The sequence below is a fragment of the Triturus cristatus genome, chromosome 6 (genome assembly GCF_964204655.1).
Source record: "Triturus cristatus chromosome 6, aTriCri1.1, whole genome shotgun sequence".
NCBI lineage: Eukaryota > Metazoa > Chordata > Amphibia > Caudata > Salamandridae > Triturus > Triturus cristatus.
Window position 1 is genome coordinate 1,063,083,193 of NC_140589.1, and position 19,967 is coordinate 1,063,103,159.

The 19,967-nt window shown below is 50.1% G+C and overlaps 1 protein-coding gene across 2 annotated transcripts in view; it reads right to left on the reverse strand.

Moving 5' to 3' along the window:
* Nucleotides 1–864: 864 nt before the first annotated feature.
* Nucleotides 865–19,967, reverse strand: part of TBPL1 (TATA-box binding protein like 1) — a 190,841-nt gene continuing 171,738 nt past the window's right edge. For both annotated transcript variants that reach the window (XM_085611898.1, XM_085611899.1), the window contains exon 9: nucleotides 865–1,420. In XM_085611898.1, coding sequence (XP_085468024.1) covers nucleotides 1,341–1,420 — 80 coding nt within the window. In that variant the 3' untranslated portion in view covers nucleotides 865–1,340. The remainder of the gene's footprint in view (nucleotides 1,421–19,967) is intronic.

Here is a 19,967-nt window from a genome sequence, read left to right on the forward strand (position 1 = left end):
CCATGTCATACGTGCCAACAGACCTCTCTCAGAAGGGTGACTCACGATTTTGTAAACCGCATACAGCTTTATTTTTGCAGTCTCCTCCTTAAAATTGCCTCCAAATCAATGCAAGTAAAATAAATTCTTCTGATTTTTTTTTTTAATGTGCCTCTTTCTTGCTTTCAAATGTTGGCATTATGCTGTATCTGGTGTTTTACTTCCCTGTGCTCAATGAGAGAGCCGGCCTGTCTGGAAATGTGTGTGTACTGAAAGAAATGTGCATTGGAAGTACCTTTGATTCAAGTACAAATATCAATACTTGATAATAATTAGTGTGTTTAATACAGGACAACATACTTTTCTGATAAATTGCATTGGTGTAAAATGCATTTGGAAAAAACAAATCTATTAACAAGTCTAAGAAAAAAAATCAGGCATCTTCTGCCTACTTTGGGAGTGTTGGAACGTGGGATCCACTGAAATATGGAGCTCATCTCTCTGAACATGCCACCAATTAAGCACTACGTTTACAGTTGTAGGTATGTCACTTACAAATCAACAACATCATGCGTTTAACTCTAATTAGTTTAACTGAAGCCACAGACCCTTCAACATTAAATGCATTAAAGTGTTTGGTGCGCGGCTCCCCTGGCTAGATTTGAGCCACGGCGCACAGTTTGGGAACCACTACCCTTGCAGATTACGTACACCTTTAACTTACAACTAAAATAAAGAAGGAAGGCATCGGAGATGAAAAAAGTACATAATCATTCGAAGACTGACTCTACTGACTGACCTTTAAACTAACAGAAAAATCATGGGTACAACATATCTAGTATTCTAGCAACATTTCTGTCTCACAAGATTACTAATGAACAAAGATCGTTTTTAACATTTTATTTTTAACATTCATAAAGTGTAAAAGATAACTTGTACAGCTTCTTTGGTGCCCATATCTAGCATACAAAAATGTAAAAGACTATTCACAAGTAAAACACATACGCTCCAACCAACTTTTTGTTTTAACATTAGTGCACATTGTGCAACAAATCTGGGTTTCACAAATGTCACTGTGCCGCTCATCAGTACACAGAAATTACTGCACAAATAAATAGAACGTCCTTTAAAAGCAGCAGATTAACTTTTTGTAAACATTTCTTTCTTTTTTTACAATAAAGCACTGTCCAAAGTAAAATCCATATTTTCTGGCTATTATACTGTAACCTTGAACAGGCAAGGAAGAGATGCTTATTCCTCATTACATTGTTGGTCCAGTCCTCTGGATTGCCTATGACTGCAGTTCAGTACGTAGTAGCCTTTCAGTGTGATGGGTTATTACTCAGCTGCGAACTGGAAAATTACAGTATTGGCTTTCTGCATTCAAACAGGAAAGGATAGATCTGTTCAACGGCAGTTGCAACAGACTTCACATCAGGTCCTATAACATAGAAAAATAATGTCAATAGCTAAGAATACATTGGAACATAAACAATTTGATGTGTAATTACATTTATATGGTAAAAACAATCATAGAAGCTTAAAATGTGTGCTACAAACCATTTTTACAAAGCCTTTTCCTTTGTAATCAATTGATTACCTGTACGAAGCTGGCTCTTTATATAGTGGACCAAAAAGAGGTACATTGTGCAAATAATTCAGGCAAACCCCAAAGAAATTATAGAGGCACAAATGACACCCCAAACGCTCTTTTTTGGTAGTGTGGGCGAGCAATTAGGCATATCAGAGGGTAGTGCTAAGCACTTAAACACAAAGGCAGTGAGACCTTACTCAAAGAAAAATGACACCAATTTATAACAAGCATTCGCAATGCAATAGGTCTCACATCTTAGAAACTTTGATCTATTGATATTATAAATGACAATGCTTTTTCTTATTGCAGGTTTTTTAAACACATAAATAAAAAGCATTTGCCAATAGCTCAAAATCTCGCAATTGCGAGTCCTATTCCATTGTAACTGCTTGGTTGTTATAATCATCTAACTTGCATACAATTGACCCTTGCACAAGGTTCTGCGTGAAAATTGGCAACCTTTGCATTTCACCAATTAAGGGAGAGGAACAAAGGTTATCGTTTTAAGAGGCTTACCCTCTAGGGTGCGAAAGTATTTTCAAAATGTATGTTTTCAGTTTCTATTGAATTAACTGACTCCATACACCACCGTCCCTAAACCAGAGCACCAATAAGAAGTCTGATTAAGCACCAACTCACTTTCCTTTTCCGATTCACTTTACACACTTTATTAATTACACATTTATGGAAGGCGGACACCGTTTTATTTTTTATTTTGTTTTTTAAACGAGCAGATGTCTGCATTCAAGACTACTCAAGCAATGCGAAACAAGATTTGGCAGTGAACGGCATCCCGATAAACACACTCATCACTTAAAATTGAATACAAAGAAGAATATTAGCATAAAACATCAGTCGTCTTCAGTACCCTGGTTTTACATCCACCCACTGATAGATATATGAAAGATGATCTTGCAAGAACACTCCTTTGAGCAATGTCCGGGTGAATAAAACACTGAGCTGAGCAACTGGGAAGTGTCCCGGGGGCTGGGGAGCGGTTGCTGCTATTAAATTACTGAAAACTATGTAAACCAGCAAATTTTGAATATTTTAAAGTAAGGTTGTTGCTGGTGGCACCTGCGATTGCTAAGTTATTCTTCTAAAGGGAAGGCCGGACACCCAGGTGAAGAGGAGCAGGACTCATCCATGCCACAGCACTGAATCCAAGCAGGCTGTTAAAGCAGAAAGAGACTCTTCAAGCACCATAGGAGTGGAGGAGTAAAAGTAAATAAAAATATCTAAACTTGTGTGCGAAGGGGGTAGCTTATTTGTGAGGTGGGGGGGTCATGCATGTGTGTATACACGTGTGCTTGTAGTCGCCCTCTGGTTTAGGAAGTGACCCTCCCTGGCGGCAACCAAACCTCAACTTTGTATCTCAGGGCTACCTGCGGCATTTCCTTTCTACATTCCACCTACACACATGAGCCTTCTTGGGAATGAAGGGGCCCACCACTACCATTGACATATTTAGGCATACTGGGCATGATGACGCACACTCCTCCCATAAAGTAGAATGGTGGTCATGACAAACATACTGTGGGCATTTTTAGCATGATGGTGCCCAAACTATGCCATAACACTATCCTGTCCTTGGCTTACACTGTGGACATAACTTACATTGGCACCACAGAAAGATTTAGGGGATAAGAGTATTTTACCGCTATATATATATATATATATATATATACATATACATACATACACACACACAAACACACACACTAAAAACGGTTTCATGCAAGTACAAACAACGTCGGGTATCATGTAGCACGTCTTTACTGTAGCCACAAGAGGGCAGCAAACGACCGATCTTAATTCAACATGTTTATTTACTTTGCTTGGCTCAGTGAAAGCACGCCCTCCGTTACTATGCCACATTCAAAGATAAAGCTAGTCGGGTTAAATATAATATACTAGGGTGGCCACCTCACTCCACCTCCTCTTGTTATAGCTTCCAATGAGTTAAGACAATGTCAACAGGTACAAATGATGTGTATGTTAAAAACCCAGAGACGCCACAGAACAGACGTGTATCATCCACGGCACAAATATATACATCGAAGTTTTAAAAATAAAATTTAAACTGCGCGCGGTGTCCCTAATGTGGGCGCCGCCCTCAGTATGCCCATACCAAACAATCATTTGCAATGCAATAGGTCTCGCCTTTGCACAAGTTTGAGCTATTGGGCATTGTTAATGACAATGCCTTTTATTTATGTGTTTTGAAAACCTGCAAGCGGTGCGTAAATACGCACTTTGTACTTCTAGTCGTTGCGTACGAGAAGCAAGGCTGGCAGTAACTGCGCCTCTTTTACTGCCAGCCTTGCTTCTCGTAAGCAAAGACTATAAGTGCAAAGTGTGTGTTTATGCACCGCTTACAGGTTTTCAAAACACATAAATGAAAGGCACTGTCATTTACAATGCCAATAGCTCAAACTCTCACAAAGGTGAGACCTATTGCATTGCAAATGCTTGTTTACTAATGTGTTGTGGAGTGAATGTGCGGGAGCGATTGGCTTGCTCTGCGAGGAGCGATGTTCTTTTGCAATACCCCCCGTGGCCCGTTTATGGTTTAGCAGCATCTTATCAATATGGGGTCTCCAGGTTAAACTGTCGGAAATTCTAATACCGAGATAATCAAATAATTTTACGTGCTCCAATCTATCCAGGAGCTTTTGTAACCCTGCTGGTGTTTTGGATATTAATAGGGTATCGTCTGCAAAAAGGAGGGTGGGGACTCTTTTGCCCGCCAGGGCAGGGGCATCAGCTGGAATATCTTGCAAGAACTTCACCACCCCATTCACAGATAAGGAGAAGAGGGTGGGTGCCAAGACGCAGCCCTGGCGAACTCCTCTGTTAACTGGGATCTTTGCTGTTTTCTGGGCCTGGGTTCCCCACCTCGCCTGAGCATAGTTGCCCTCATGGAGACGGACCAAGAGGTCGAGGAGAGGGGGAGGTACACCCATGTCCTTCAAGACCAACCAAAGGCGATCACGAGGGACCAGGTCAAAGGCAGTCTTCAAATCTATAAAAGCCAGATGAAGACTGCCCCTGCCAATCAGGACCACCTTCCAATATAGTAGAAGCAGCCTAAAGACCTGGTCGATCGTGCTCGTGCTTTGTCTGAATCCTGCCTGGTAGTGGGACAAGATGTTATTCTCATTGGCCCACAATAGGATACGCTCAAGCAGGACCCGGACAACCACCTTCTGGCTAACGTCAATGAGACTTATTGGTCGGTAGTTGGCAGGGTCCTCCCTAGAACCCTTTTTAAATATTGGGATCACCTCAGCGCCTTTCCATGACTCAGGGATAGGTGATCCTTTAAGAAATGCATTGAGCAGGATGGTAAAATATACTGCCCAGTGTTTAGGGTCTGATCGAAACAGGTCACCGGGAAGGCCATCGGGGCCAGGGGCCTTGGCTGGGACTGTTTTGTTAATAGCAATCGTGACCTCCTCCTCCAAAAAAGGGTCATATCTCTCAGAAGTAAGATCGGCCAAAGCGATGTTAGAAAAGGCCCGAGAGCTTTGAATATCCTCACCAGAATAGAGTTTTGAGAAATGGACAAACCATTCCTGGTTTGTAATGTGATTTGAAATTATATCGGGGTCGGAACCTTTTGAATTTCTACAGAGATTCCAAAATGTAGTCCTGTCTCTAGCTGAGCTAGCAGCTTTCAAGGCCAACCAGTGAGTTTCCTCCCAGGCACACTTGGCTTTGGCCACAGCCTTTTTATAGTCTGATCTAGCAATTTGTACTTGGGGACAATCCCTGTTTTTAACAGCGGTTATAAGGTTTTTCTTTCTAATCCTGCATTCAGAACTATACCAGGAGCCAGAAGCTTTGTACCTATTGGGTTTACACGTGAGAGAGGTTGCCAAAAAGAGTGACCCTATCGACTCAACTGTGGCTGTGTGGATGATCCCAGCCCTTAAACACCCGTCTGGTTCATCAAATGCTCTCTTGAGTTCGATAGTTTTTGTCGACAAAATCTCTTTTATAGTTAAAAGCTTTTGCTCGGAGGAGCCTAGCGCGCAACCAAGATGGCCGCGTAGGTGCGAGGCTCCCGAGGACCTCCGCGACCTCCTGAATTAATCCTGGCGATATCCTGTCCTTGTTGAGGGGACTGTGTCGGGGAACCCGAGCTGAGGCGCTACCCGTTTTTTGGGCTCGAATCGGACCCCGAACACCGGTGGGAGCATCGATCGAAGGTTGCGGCCTTCTCCTCGCCGGCCCCCCGGATTGGAGTAGTGGGGCGATCCGGGGACAAAGTGAATAACAGCGGCGAGCGGGGCTGGGCGGCTCGCGTGCCCCGCACTTTCGCTTTCGCTTTTGCGCCCTCCTTGCTCTCAAGCGGGGTTGGGCTGCGGAGCGGGGTGCGGTGGTGCGGCCTTGTCCAGGTGCCCGGCTGACCCGCCGGCGGTGGGTTGACCCGCGGCTCGGTGGTCGCCCCCGCCCCCCCCCCTGACACCCGTGATTTGGTGTAGCGGCCCGTTTGGAGATCTTGGCACGACGGTGGAAGGGCCAGCATGGCCACCAAGCAAGATGGCGACCGGGCGAAGGTGAAGACAACCCGCCGTGGCACGGCGCACCAGGCCAACAGTATGGACCGCTACACGCTCCAGAAGGGTTCTCCGGAGACATCGCGGTCCTCCCCGGTGGGCCCGACGGAGGCATCTGCCCATCCGGTGGATCTGACCCTCCGGGACGTCATGGGCGCCATCGCAGAGATGAAGGCCTCAGTGGACCAGCGTTTCGACACCTTGGCGCAAAAAATTGACTCGGTCCTGGTGGATGTGAGCTTGGTGAGGGCAGACTTGTCCAAAACAAACGACCGAGTCGACTCCCTGGCCCACACCGCAACGAGCCTCACTACGGACGTGGTGGCCCTCCAGAAGGAGGTGCGCCGGCTTGGCCAGGCGAGCGCCCTGATGGACCGGCGACTGGAGGATTCCGAGGGTCGGGCCCGGAGGAATAATGTTCGTATTATTGGTGTGCCGGAGGGACGAGAGGCGGAGGCGGCGGATCTCTTCGTGGAAGAATTGATCCTGACCCATCTCCAGCCCCGGGGGCTGAGTAAGCTTTTTGCGGTGGAGCGTGCCCACCAGGTCCCCGGGGGCCGCCCTAAGACCGGTGCCCCGCCGCGGCCTCTTATTGCCCGGATTTTTAATTTTCGGGACAGAGATGCCATCCTCCAGACCTCCAGGCAACAGGGACCGGTCAAGCTGGAAAACATGGAAGTACACTTCTACCCAGACTTTACTCCGGCGGTCCAGAAGCAGCGACAGAGCTTTCTTGGTGTTAAACGTCGCCTAAGGGACCTAAACCTCAAGTACTCAATGCTCTTTCCGGCTAAGCTGAGGGTGGAGGTGGATGGTCGTACGCACTTCTTCGACCGGCCCGAGGCGGCTGGGGACTGGTTGGACACTTTGCCTGGAGATCGGGGCCGGGGGGGCGGGGGGGGGGCACGGCTGGCGAGGAGAGCCCGCCGGATCAGAATTGAGGGGTGACTGTATAGGCCTTGCTCTGGCTGTTGTTCCTTCACCATATATTGATTGCGTATGTTCCCCTCCCGTGGAGGTCGTGCGGGGTCTGCTGGGGGCTTCCCTCCTCCTCTGGGGGACTAGTTAGTATTTAGCTATGGGGCGACAGGCACACTACACTTTGGGGGGGCTGTCTGGGCTCATGCAGGGGTGCAGGGAGGGGGGAGTTTTGTTGGGACCGGGGGGTGGGGGGGGTGTGTTGTTTGTTAGCACCGCAAGGCAAACCCGCTACTGTGTTGTTGTTTTTAAGATGCTCGGTGGGGGACGACCGATTGTTTCGACGTATGATGGGGGTAGGGATTTGACTGTGTTGTCATGGAATGTTAACGGCCTGGGGGATAGGATTAAGCGTGGTGTGGTCCTGCAGTACCTAAAACGTATTTCACCAGATGTTGTCTTTCTGCAGGAGACGCACCTTATAGGTAACACCTTTCACGCAATGAATCGGCGGGGATATCGTTTGGCGGCCCATTCCGGCTTCACCTCGGGCTCGCGGGGGGTGGGTATTATGATCAAGAACTCGCTCCCGTTGGAGATTGACGAGGTGCGCCATGATGAGAGGGGACGCTACACTGTCCTGGTGGGACGAATGGAGGGTAGAGTGTTTATCTTTATATCAGTGTACGTCCCGCCTGGGTTACAAGCCACCACATTTGCGGACCTGGGGCGCCTCCTTCTGGACCTTCCGAGTGGCCTGCTGGTGGTTGGAGGGGACTTTAATGCGGTGGCCTCTGGGTCTATTGATCGCCATCCCCCTAGGGACCTCCCCCGGGCACAGGCGTGGCTGCCCGGCTTTTTGGACACGCTGGGCCTGGTGGATTGCTGGCGATTAAAGCACCCCGTATTGCAACAGTACACCTTCCACTCGGGTGCCCATGGTAGCCTCTCGCGGCTTGATTATATCCTTGTCCCGGCGGCCCATGCAGAGAGGGTGGGGGAGGTGCGCCATCTGGCGCGGGGTATCTCAGACCACTCCCCATTGTTGTTGCATTTTGATGTCTTCCCGAGGGGGGATGGTGGGGTGGCCCCGATCAATGCATGGTATTTGCGCGACCCCACCATTCGTGCCGATTTGATCAAATCCTTACAGCGATATTTCGATGAGAATGTGGGGTCGGTCCCGTCGGCCATCTCCCTGTGGGAGGCTTTCAAGGTAGTTCTTAGAGGGGAGGCCCTCTCCTTTATTTCCCATGCCCGGCGGCGCGAGCGGGAGGAGGTGACCCGGGTTGAGGCCGAGATTGCAGAACTGGAGGGTGACCTGGGGAGCGGGGTAACAGACGCCAAGTTGCATGTTCTACACCTAAAGCAGGCGGCCTATCGGGCCCTTGTCACGGAGGCGGCCAGGGGCCTCAGTAGAGAGCAACAGGGGCGATTGTATGATGTGGGTGACAAGGCTGGCAAATTGATTGCGTGGTTGGATAAGAGGGAGAGAGCGAGCCGCGTGGTGCCTTTGATTGAGAGTGTGGATGGTGTGTGTGTCACTGAGCCGGAAGCCATTGTCTCCTGCTTCGCGGATTATTTCCGCGAAGTCTACTCCCCGGTTTCTCCCTGCTTGGAGGAAGATTCCCATGCCTTGCTTCGGGACATCGCACTGCCCTCCCTTACGGTGGAGGACAGGGACTCGCTGGACGCCCCTCCCACCTCGGACGAAATTGCCTTGGCTATTCGCTCGGTTGCATCCGGCAAGGCCATGGGCCCCAATGGTATTCCCATTGAGCTATACAAGCTACGCCCGGATGTGTTGGCGCCCCACCTGCGCGCGATGTTCCTGGCGGCCCACTCGCAGGGTTCCCTCCCGCCGGACCAGCGTCTGGCCACAATTGTGGTGATCCGATTTCGCTTTTGAACGCGGAGCCCAAAATCCTCGCCAAGGTGTTGGCCAACCGGTTGGTTGGCGTGGTGGGCGATTTGGTCCACCAAGACCAATCGGGCTTTATACCTCACCGCAACACGGCGCTCAATTTGCGGCGCTTACACGGGGTGCTCGCGCGTGTCCCATTTGTGCGGGAGCCGGCCATCTTGGCGTCCTTGGACGCCACCATGGCGTTTGATACGCTTGAATGGCCATACATTTGGGCGATGCTGGCGAAGTTTGGCTTTGGCCCGGGTTTCATTAGCTGGGTCAAATTGCTATATTCGGGCCCGTTGGCGCAGGTGGTGGTGAATGGGCGAGTCTCGGCCCCATTCGCGCTGGGGCGGGGCACGCGACAGGGTTGCCCCCTGTCGCCTCTTCTGTTTGCCCTGGCCCTGGAGCCCCTGGCGGAGTGGCTGCGGTGGCACCCTTCTATCCGTGGTCTCCGCTGGACCCCCGAGCATGAGGACCGTGTGTCCCTCTATGCTGACGATATCCTTCTGTATCTCGCCTCCCCGCGTGAATCACTGATCGTCCTGGTTGATGTTTTGCGCTCATTCGGTCGCAACTCAGGCCTCGTCATCAACTGGGCGAAATCTTGTGTCTATGTGCTCTCCGGGGAGGCTCCGGTCCTACCACGGGACTGTCCGATCCAGATTGCCTCCCAAGGTTTTCGGTACCTGGGTATATATATCACTCTTGACCCGGAGGCCCGCTATGAGCGGAATTTGCTGCCCCCCCTCCAGCGTTTGAGGGAGGACGTGGTTCGCTGGCGGCGTCTGCCGCTTTCGCCGCTCGGTCGAGCGGCCTTGTTTAAAATGATGGCCCTGCCGCGCTTCCTCTACGCCCTCCAGAATACTATGGACTTGGTTCCGGCACGCTACTTCCGTGAGGTGGAGGGCCTCCAGCGGCGCCTGTTCTGGGACGGGAGGCCGCGTATCGCTCTGGCTAAATTGACGCTCCCGTGGTACGATGGAGGGGTCGCCCTCCCGGACATTAAACGGTATTACTGGGCCTCCCAACTAGCTGCAATTAATCATGGCCTTTACGGGCCCGCCTTGAACCCGGCATTTGAGATGGACAGGATGCTCCTGCCCGGTGGCGATTATAATCGAGCGCTCTACTCTGGCGCGCCCGACTCCCGTTTGACGGGACCGACGCGTGTCATGGTGCGTGTCTGGCACGCGGCTAATGCAGCTATGGGGTGGAAGGACCGTTTGACCCGGGCGTCACCGCTGTATGCGTCTGAGAGGTTGGGCTCCCTGTGGACGTCGAAGGGCTTCGAGAAGTGGGACACGATCGGAATCAGCACGGTGGGAGATCTCTGGACGAGGGGGGGATTTAAAACTTTTGAGACGCTGCAGGCGGAGTTTCAGCTGCAGGGCAGTGAGTACTTTCGGTACCTACAAGTCCGCCATGCGCTGGGCTCCGTCTTCCCGGATGTCGCATCCATTCCGGAGTCTTCCCCCCTGGAGGACAGAGTGCTAGATGGCCATGTCCCGGACAGCACGATCTCCCTCATATACAAAAAACTGATCAACGATAGATCGTGCCTGCTGACTAGTCTCCGCGAGGCTTGGGTTGCCGACGGGCTGGAGCTGGACGACGAGGATTGGATTTCTGCGGTGGCCTCTCCGAAAGAGGTGGCCATCCCGGCTCGCCTTCGTTTCGTCCAGCTCAAGATCCTTCACCGGGTTTACGTGACGGGGCCAAGGCTTTTGCGTATGGGTTTTGCTGGTGACGGAATGTGTAAGCGTGGCTGTGGTGCATTGGCGACTTTCATGCATATACTGTGGGAGTGCCCGAAGGTGGAGCGATTCTGGCGTGGTGTGCATGAGGTCCTGCGAGTGGTGACGCGTGTCGCGCTGCTGCCTGAAGCGAGGAGATGCTTGCTGAATGTCTGGGAACCAAATGACTATTCGGTCCCGCAGACGCGGTGGGTGACTCTGGGATACATGATAGCTAAGCGTGATATTGCTCAATTGTGGGGATCCCAGAGGCCCCCTGCGGTGTCGGCCTGGAAAGAGCATATGGATTGGTGTATGTTTCGTGAAAAGGTGGTGTATGTGGCGAGGGGTAAGCCTGGGGCGTACTCTGGGGCCCCTGGAACGCCTACCGCGGGGGTATTTGTGAACCGCCACTCCTACCGGCTGCCTCGCCTGCTCCGTCTCCCTAGACGGCCCCCCTCCCTCGGCCGCGGGCGCGCGGTCCCCCAGTCCCTGATCTACTCCCATTCCCCTCTTCAGAGTTTTGCTGCTGGTTTTGATCCTCCACTTATGGAGCACGTGTTGTCATTTTGGATTGCGGGTTGCCTTGCGGGTGTGGTTTTTTGGTGTTGTTTTGCTTTAAGAAAATGGAACCGTACTGTGGGCATGGAGCCGTGTGGCCTGCACCATCGATTACTCCTGTTTTCCTACTCTGCACTGCTGAGAGACTTTTACTGTATGTACGCAATATGCTTTTGATACTCTAGCGGCCGGCCGGGTGGTTGTAGGCCCATACCTGTAACTTTTGCAAACTGCAATAAACGGTTTCAAAAAAAAAAAAAACAAAAAAAAAAAAAAAAAAAAGCTTTTGCTCATCACAGGAGATTGTTGGCCATTTAAGATATCTTTTGCAATTCGATGGGGTGACTTCTTTAGTGATCATAATAGGGCTAGGGCCAGAGCTTGGTAGATCGGAAAACCATGGTCTCTTCATATTCAAGCACAGGGGATTATGGTCACTGTCGGTGGTTGGGACTATGACCAAATCCACTGCGTTTCGCCATAGTCTGTGATCGATCAAAATGTAGTCGATACGAGATGGGCTAGAGATTCTGTTGAAAGTAAATGCACCATGGGCATCAGAGGGGAGCCGACCTTTGGCAGCTCTCAACCCAAATTCCAATGTTAAAGCATTCAGTTGGATTGCCACTTGCGTCCACTTCTTGACTGGAGGAATTGCTAATCAAGCTACTTGTCAGCAAACAGCACGGAACTTAAGCTGGGCACCACCCTGCGTGATGAAGACATACCTCATCGTCAACATACAGGCAACCAGCTTGGCAAGTACACCATTACCCGCATGTTTGCAAAACACTAAAGGCCTAATTGTTGGGCTAGCGTACAATGTAAACATTCTTGACAGGTATAGTGTATGTAGTACGAGTCAGCAAACCCACCACCGGCTCTGGTGACTTAAAAATACCCTGACAGTTGTAAACTGCGGTTTACAAAGTTAATACACGGGCCCCTCAAAATACACTAGCGAGCCATAATAAACCTATGCACCGTGCACACCCTGTAAGAAAAATAACAAGTCCCCACCACAACTAGACACCCAGACACATGAGAAACCAATGTATTCATATCTTTTCACCCGAAAGGTGCCGCCTCCCCCATAATGAGCGCTTTGTGAGCCGAGCGGCCGGCGGGGCCAGCAGATGTCACACTGTTTGCACTGGTTGTAAACAGGCCTCGCACCCTGTGCCGGCCGGGGAGGGGGCGCACGGGGAAGGGGCAGAGAGGTGCCAGGCACGCGTGCTTGAACAGCGAGAGAGGGGCAATAAGGGTGCCAGGCACTGTGTGTTTGCAGAGGGGGTTACAGCTATACACACGGAGGGGCGGAGAAATGCCTGGCATTGCGTGCATAAGGAGAGGGGCAACACAATACCGAGAACTTTGCACGCAGAGGGTTACGGAGAGGCGCCAGGCCCTGTGTGCACGCAGACGGATGCCAGGAAGGGCCACGCACAGTGTGTGCATAAGGAGGGGTAACGCTTTGTAATGTACAACGAAAGGATAAAAAGACGAGGTAGCACCAAAGGCACTCAATTCTTCAAGGTAAAGGTAGGTCCCGCAACAGCTGCATTAACCCTCTGCGTTGTACATCGAGTGCTCCCTGGAGTGTTCATGGCAGACGGGCTGAAAGAGGAACAAATTCAGGGGGGTAGGATGTACCAAGGAGGCTAAGGAGGTGTGCTCAGAAGTGGAATTCAGGGCACTCACAAAATCCTTCTTTGAGTGGGGGGGTGGGAGAGGGCAGCTAGAGTGTGTCAGGCATGAAGGAGGGATACAGCCAACTCCTGGCACTCGCTGGCGAAACCTCTCCTAAAGAGGTGTTGCAGCGGTGTGTTGATAAAGTGTATACATGGTATAAGTGATCAGGCCACGCCCTTCTTTTAATCCATGTGTAACGGAGACTGCAAAGCACCGACAACACACTATCTCCCTCCCACAAAATACTATCTCCGAACTTCGAGGCACTCATCTTATCAAACCTGCAACAAATTAAAGGCTGAGCCCGTCATGCCAGGATTCGCACTTGTAATCCTGCAGATTAGTAAAATATCTGGCGCAGTTGTCGAACCCACTACATCCGGGATTCTTAACCTGGAGGGCTGGTGGTCAAACCAGGGGGTGGTAACCCATTTTTCTAGCTTGTAGAGGATAGATTCAAGAATTCAGAAAATTTGACATCAAGATAGATAACAAAAAACACGTACAGTTGTTCAGTATATTAACCCACGGAGCTATCTTTCATGCGTTATCACAAGTTAACTGCTCACTCAATATAGGATCCATAGCCCCCCCACCTAGTCTCTCACACCAACTGCCAGCATCGTAGCTTCTCCTCCTTTCCCAGACTCTGACCTGCAATCTCCACTACCCGCCCCACGCGCCTAAAGTAATTCTACCCCCACATTGCCTCCCACTCCCAGCTGCCTACCTTGCCCTCAAAGCAACATCACTCTGTCCCTCTTCACGCCCCTTCATGACTCCTCTAAACTATAGAGCCCATGCCGTGTGTAGCTAGCAGGTTTGCGCTAAATAACCAGGGGCGTAGTTTTGAGGGGGGTTGTTTGGGGTGTCACCGCCCCCCCCCTTCATGTTTGTATTTTCAAATAAATAGTTGGGTACAGATGCTTTTGGTATGGGGAGATGTCGGATTTCATTAGGGATGCACAGATAACAAAAAAAAAAAAACAACACAAAAACCCCCACTTGTTTCTGTTTTGAAGGTCTTAAAAACGGTTTTATTTACAAAATATTTCGCTTTAAGTGCCCCATGCAATCCGCACTCCTCTACATAAACCCTATACAAATATAAATACGCTTTGTAATGAACAATGAAAGGATAAAAAGACGAGGTAGCACCAAAGGCACTCAACCCTTCAAGGTAAAGGTAGGTCCCGCAACAGCTGCATTAACCCTCGGCGTTGTACATCGAGTGCTCCCTGGAGTGTTCATGACAGACGCCCTGAAAGAGGGACGAATTTAGGGGGGGGGGGGGGGGGGGGGGGGGGGGGGTTGGATGTACCAAGGAGGCTGCAGAGGTGTGCTCAGAAGTGGATTTCAGGGCACGTTCAATCCTTCTTTAAGTGGGTGGTGGAGAAAACAGCTGGAGTGCGTCAGGCATGAAGGAGGGATACAGCCAACTCCTGGCACTCGCTGGCGAAACCTCTCCATAAAGAGGTGTTGCAGAGGTGTGTTGATAAAGTGTATACACTGTATAAGTGATCAGTACCCCTAAGCAATGTATAAGCTACAGAACGACGGGTTGGTGTCCTGCGCTGGCTGAACTTTCTTTTTTGACGTAAATACCACTTGTCTGCTCTTCTGCACAGGATCACAGAGAGCGTCATCCGAGATAACGCTGTGATGTGCTTTAAGGGAAAGCGGAGGACCAATGCACAGTCTACCTTAATTGACCTGCTGGCCCTTAACTGGCCCCACATTCTGCGTCTCGTGCACATTGCCGAAGCTGTGTCAGAGGCAGCTCCAGGCAGGATGCATCTCTCCCCACATCCTCCTCCCAGCACCCCGTGTTTACAAACAGGACAGCTGTGTCGATAAGAAAGTCAGGGACCCGCCACACTCAGCCCGAGGAGACAGACTTTGAGCTCCCGGATAGCCATCATCTGTTGCTGTGAGAATTCCACATCCTAAGAGGGCGAAGCTAGAGTCCGCGGCGCCCCCTCCCTGTACAGACGCCGAGCCGAGGTTTCACTCCCGCAGCTCAATCGGAAACCGATGGGGGCTGTTACTGGGCAGCCTGCTCGTCCTTTAGAGATTTTATACGAAGGAAGAAGTGAAAAAAAAGCGGGGCACGGTCCCGAAAGTAAAAGAGGATCTCTTGTCTTTTTGTGGCCATGTGTTTAAACACATGGCCCCCTAAAGATAAGAAATCTTTTACTTCAGCAGGAAAGCAGGCGAGGCCGTCCAAGCGGGACGGCCGAAAAAGCCAAAAGTAAACGTCACAACAAGCTCTTTTCCAATGGCTGGCCACCGTTTAGCATAAATGGTGACGCCAGCCAATGGAAAAGAGGGGTGTGGCTTAAAGCCCTTTACCGAAACTCCTCCAAAACGTTAAATCTCGCCAGTGAGACTGCGCATGTGCGCAGCCCATGCCAGCCGAGACCTAAAAAGTAGCTGCCATTGTGCCCATCAGTGTCAACGAACAAAATAGTGCTCACCCACAAAATAAAGCAGACCGTGTAGCAAGCCAAGTAAAAGGTCCAGTCGTTATGGGCGGTAACAAATGTAGACAAGGCGGCACCAAGGAAGGACTAACAAGCCTATTTGCGAATCAGAATCCAGCATTTGAGAAGGACAATGACACGAGCCAATAACAAATATGGGCGGGGCTTTTACTGCATACCCTAATACAGCATGCCTTGCAGAGCGAGTAGCACATGCTCGCTGCCGCTAGGCTTAACCTAAAACCAACTCACACTCATATATATTTAGATACCATGATCATCGAAATCGGATAAATACTTTGAGTTATAAATTGTAACAGTTCCTAAAAATGAACACACTGCAATTTTAGGATCAGTAATGTTATCCTATGGAGGAAAAACATGTATTGTAATCGAGCACTAGTAGCAACTTACAGGATTGTTCTTCAGGACTTAAGGTGAGTATGCGGGCAAGGTACAAGGCCACACCAACAGCTCACCTCGGGAGGCTCTAGGTGTAGATTTGTGTCACGGTGTCAGGTGTCGTATCACTTCAATGGGAGAAAGGTCCGGTTACAAAGAGGCATCAAGCAGGGAAAGGGCACCAGTCAGGGGATCCCACAGAGGGGCTTGACCTTTGAGATTCTCGGGCATCCATGGACACCTTTGGTCCAATTCTACTCAGGCTGTGGGGCTTGGGTGCAGTGGTATTTTTTGGCGTCAGATCCGGTGCTGAAGTTCCTCGTGATTGGAGAGGGCCTGAAGAAAGAGGCTGCAAGCGGTGAAAAAGTCCAGTCTGGGCAAACTCAAGGATGGGCTTAGCTCTGGTGGGTCTGGGGACCCCATTGGCACAGTAACCTCTCTTGGATTTGGGCTCTGGAGCGCTGGTGCATAGGTGCTTCGAGGCATCGGTGGCAGTGGTCACAGATTCATTCTTCTCTTTGTTTCTGCTGCAGAGCAGCAAACAGGACAGCTGGGACACTCACTGTGTGGGTCTCACGGTCCTTGCAGTCCCTCGACATGCATATCGGTGTTCCTTGGTGTTAAGTGTCCGGACTGGCCACAAAAAGCCTTGGCAGCTGTAAGGTGTATGGTACCCCAGGGATTGGTACTGTGAAGCTCTGGTAGGTCCTGGCATCCCCACACATGGATGGAGGACGGATCTGACCTGTTGGAGCAGTGTTACCTGTTCCTGGGCGACTGCTGAATCAGTCTTTCCCGTAACGTTGAAGGTTGGTGTACCGGCTCTTGTTTCTTTGGTGCCTGCAGCTGCAGGGGAGTGGCTCCTCAACTCCAAGGAAGTTCCTTTGGCAATTTGCGAAGCACTGGCAGGCTTCTAGGTTTCTAGAGGTCTACATAGCAGCAGGATGTATCAGTTGTCCTACGACGGTCTGGTGCAGCAGTAGAGAGGCAGGGTTGGTCGTCTTGTTTTGGTCCACAAAAATCTGAAGTCTTGGTATCAAGGGGTCCCTTAAATACTCAATTTTGGATGTGTTAAGAGGAGTGGTAGTCAATGGGCTACTTACCCCTGGGGTCACTACACTTCCTTTAGGGAGATGGCATCACCCTGTTTCAGAATTCCTCATTCCAAACACAAGACGGTGGAATCTCTAAAGTCTTATTCACTTCCAGCTGGTCACCCTAGAGGTGTGTCCAGCCTGGCAGTGCAACACGCCTCCTGTATAGATAATTGTCATGCCTGTGAAGGGGCCAAAGGGCTCTGGACAATAAGGGTGGGGGATGCCAACCTCTCCTGTGAGGGAAGCCAGATTTGCATATCAAAGGTGTTGGGCTCTTTGAAGCTATCCTGCCTTGGAATACTAATATGCAGGTCATCCTGTGGGCGGGAGTGTAAACACCCTCTACCAAAGCAGGCTTTATTTCTGAACTCCCTCGAGCAAAGGCCCTCAACCTTGGGGGTCAGGCTTGTGGAAATCAGTCAGTCAGCACACCAGGAACTAGTAGGTTTTCAGGGGGTACCTCTAAGGTGCCCTCTGGGTGCATCTATTAATAAATTCATCACTGGAATCAGTGTGGGGTTGTTAATACGAGGTGTTTGATACCAAACACCATATGTTTCAGTGATGCCATTAAGTAGCTGGGGAACACGTTTTGGCCAGTGCCCAGTAGATGGCTTCCCTCCTCACTTGCAATATCTAAAAATAGAACTAGACATCACAGAGGCTTATCTGGTCATGCTGGTTTGTCCTCACAGAGAATATAATGCACCCTGCCTTGGGGTGACTTACATATATTAAATGCAGTGATTTGGGCATGACACAGGAGTGTGCCATGCCATGTTTTTACTCATGATTTGCACCATGTCACACAATTTGCAATGGCAGTGTTTGTGGAATTTTTATGTGGGTCCCTTAGGGTAGCATAAGATATGCTGCCATCCTTAGGAACCCTCTTTAGTATCCATGCCATTGGTACCTGGAGTAGCATTTATTAGGGACTTAAAGGGGTGCTAAAGGCCTTTGTCTATTGTAGCACAAGGGAAGGATCACTGGCACCAAGCTCTGGCTAGAAGTCCTCAGTGCACTGTGAGTTGAAACACAGCATCTATAGTTAACAAGCATTGGCATAGCCAATACGTCTCGCTTTTGGGACCTTATAAGTATTTAGTTATGCAGCACAATATCCTTGGTGCAACAACATCAACTGTTGCATGGCTAAACACTTATAAGTTCCCAAAGGCGAGACCTATTGGCTATGCCAATGCTTGTTCCTATTATGGTGAGACAGAAATGCATGCACCAAGCTGAGACATGGATGCATGCACTGAGGTGAGACATGAATGCTTGCACCAAGCTGAGACAGGGATGCATGCACTGACCTCAGACAAGAGAAACATGAACCGACCTCAAGCAGGAACGCATGCACCGACCTCGGGCATGCACCGACCTCAGACAGAGAAGCATGAACCGACCAGAGACAGGAATGCATGCACCGAGTTGAGACAGGGATGCATGCACTGAGCTGAGACAGGGAAGCATGCATGGAGCTGAGACAGGGATGCATGCACTGAGCTGAGACAGGGAAGCATGCATGGAGCTGAGACAGGGATGCATGCACTGAGCTGAGACAGGGAGGCAATGGGGGGCTTCAGATTTCCCGACAATCACACTGGTATGCAAAGCTAAAAGACATTATAGGACAAGCATAATTGGGGCTTAAGAGGCATGTGAAAAGAAGAATACGGATTGGTAGAAGCACTGAGTGAGAGAAACACAATATTTAGTGAAATAATCAAAATTTTTAGGGCTTCCCCAACGTGTGTGTGTAAAAAAACAGGTGAAATCCAACAGATACCTCACCATACCCGACTGAAAGCCCCTTTACCCAACTATTAATCTGAAAATGCATTTATTAGGGGGTGTAACACCCCAAACACCCTCTGAAGCTGCGCCCCCGACTGAACACTATCCGGCCGCCCAAACATTCTAAACCCCCAACTCAACAGGCACAAGTACCAGACATGATCCTAAAGGAGAAAACACTATTTCCCAAGGCAGGGGGAAATAAAACAATTCCACTTCTTTTTATAGGACTTGTGCCCTGCTTGGAGGTCTTTGTAGCAGCGCCACCTGTGTAAGGGAGCCAAGACCCTCCCTGCCTGACCACATCCTCCTTAAAGGCTTCACGACAGGCTTCCCCCGTGATACTGATGACACGTCAGTGTGGGACAAATGCCTTCTCAAGTATAACTGTTACAATCAATCTCACCAAATCGAGGGCAGCTCCCACACCTGACAGGCAGCCTGACTCCGAGCACAGCACTGCCGGGGTTGCTAGGCAGCCATGTGATGGAGTACGGGTGCCTGCGTGGGTCACGGCGGGGCCACTGGAGTGTGGAAAATCAATTTCAGGTGAGACAAGGCGCCCGCAGGTTCTCAGCCGAGGGACACACCCAGCTGGTTTGGAGCTGGTTTTCTGTGCTCATTTGGACCAAAGCACATTTTCCGCTTGGGTGGCACAGGTCAGCATCCCGCAAGGATGCAAGCCTTGAATGGGGGTGCAATGAGGGACAAAGGTGGGTGTTTGTGTAGTGTTGTCATGGTGCCTCGCATCCAGAGAACACACTTCTCGTGTGCCCTGCAGTGTTGTAATGCAACCTTTAGCTCTAATTCACTGCGCACCACAGCAAGATGCCTCTTGGTTTGAATAAGGAAAAAAAGTGCTAATGTTTTCACAGTTTTCCATTCCTTTTAATGACTTCCGAAGGATGAAGGTCTGAGTTCACCCCGTTGAGGTTTATCAGCGTCCGTAGGTTAAATACGGGGCTTGCAACAGGAGCTTAACGCCTTGAGCTTTGTCACTAATTTAGGGTGTCAGCATATTATATGATTGAAGCAGTCAAAGGGCATTTGTAAAAGTATGTTAAATGTGGTGTGGCGTGCAATGGGGGTGGGATGATTTGGGCGGGATTAAAATGTTACAATCAATCTCACCAAACCAAGGACAGATCCCACACCTGACAGGCAGCCTGCTGAAGCCCTCAATCCAAAGACGAGAAGGTGTTGTGTCGAAACAAGTGGGGGGGATTGCTGG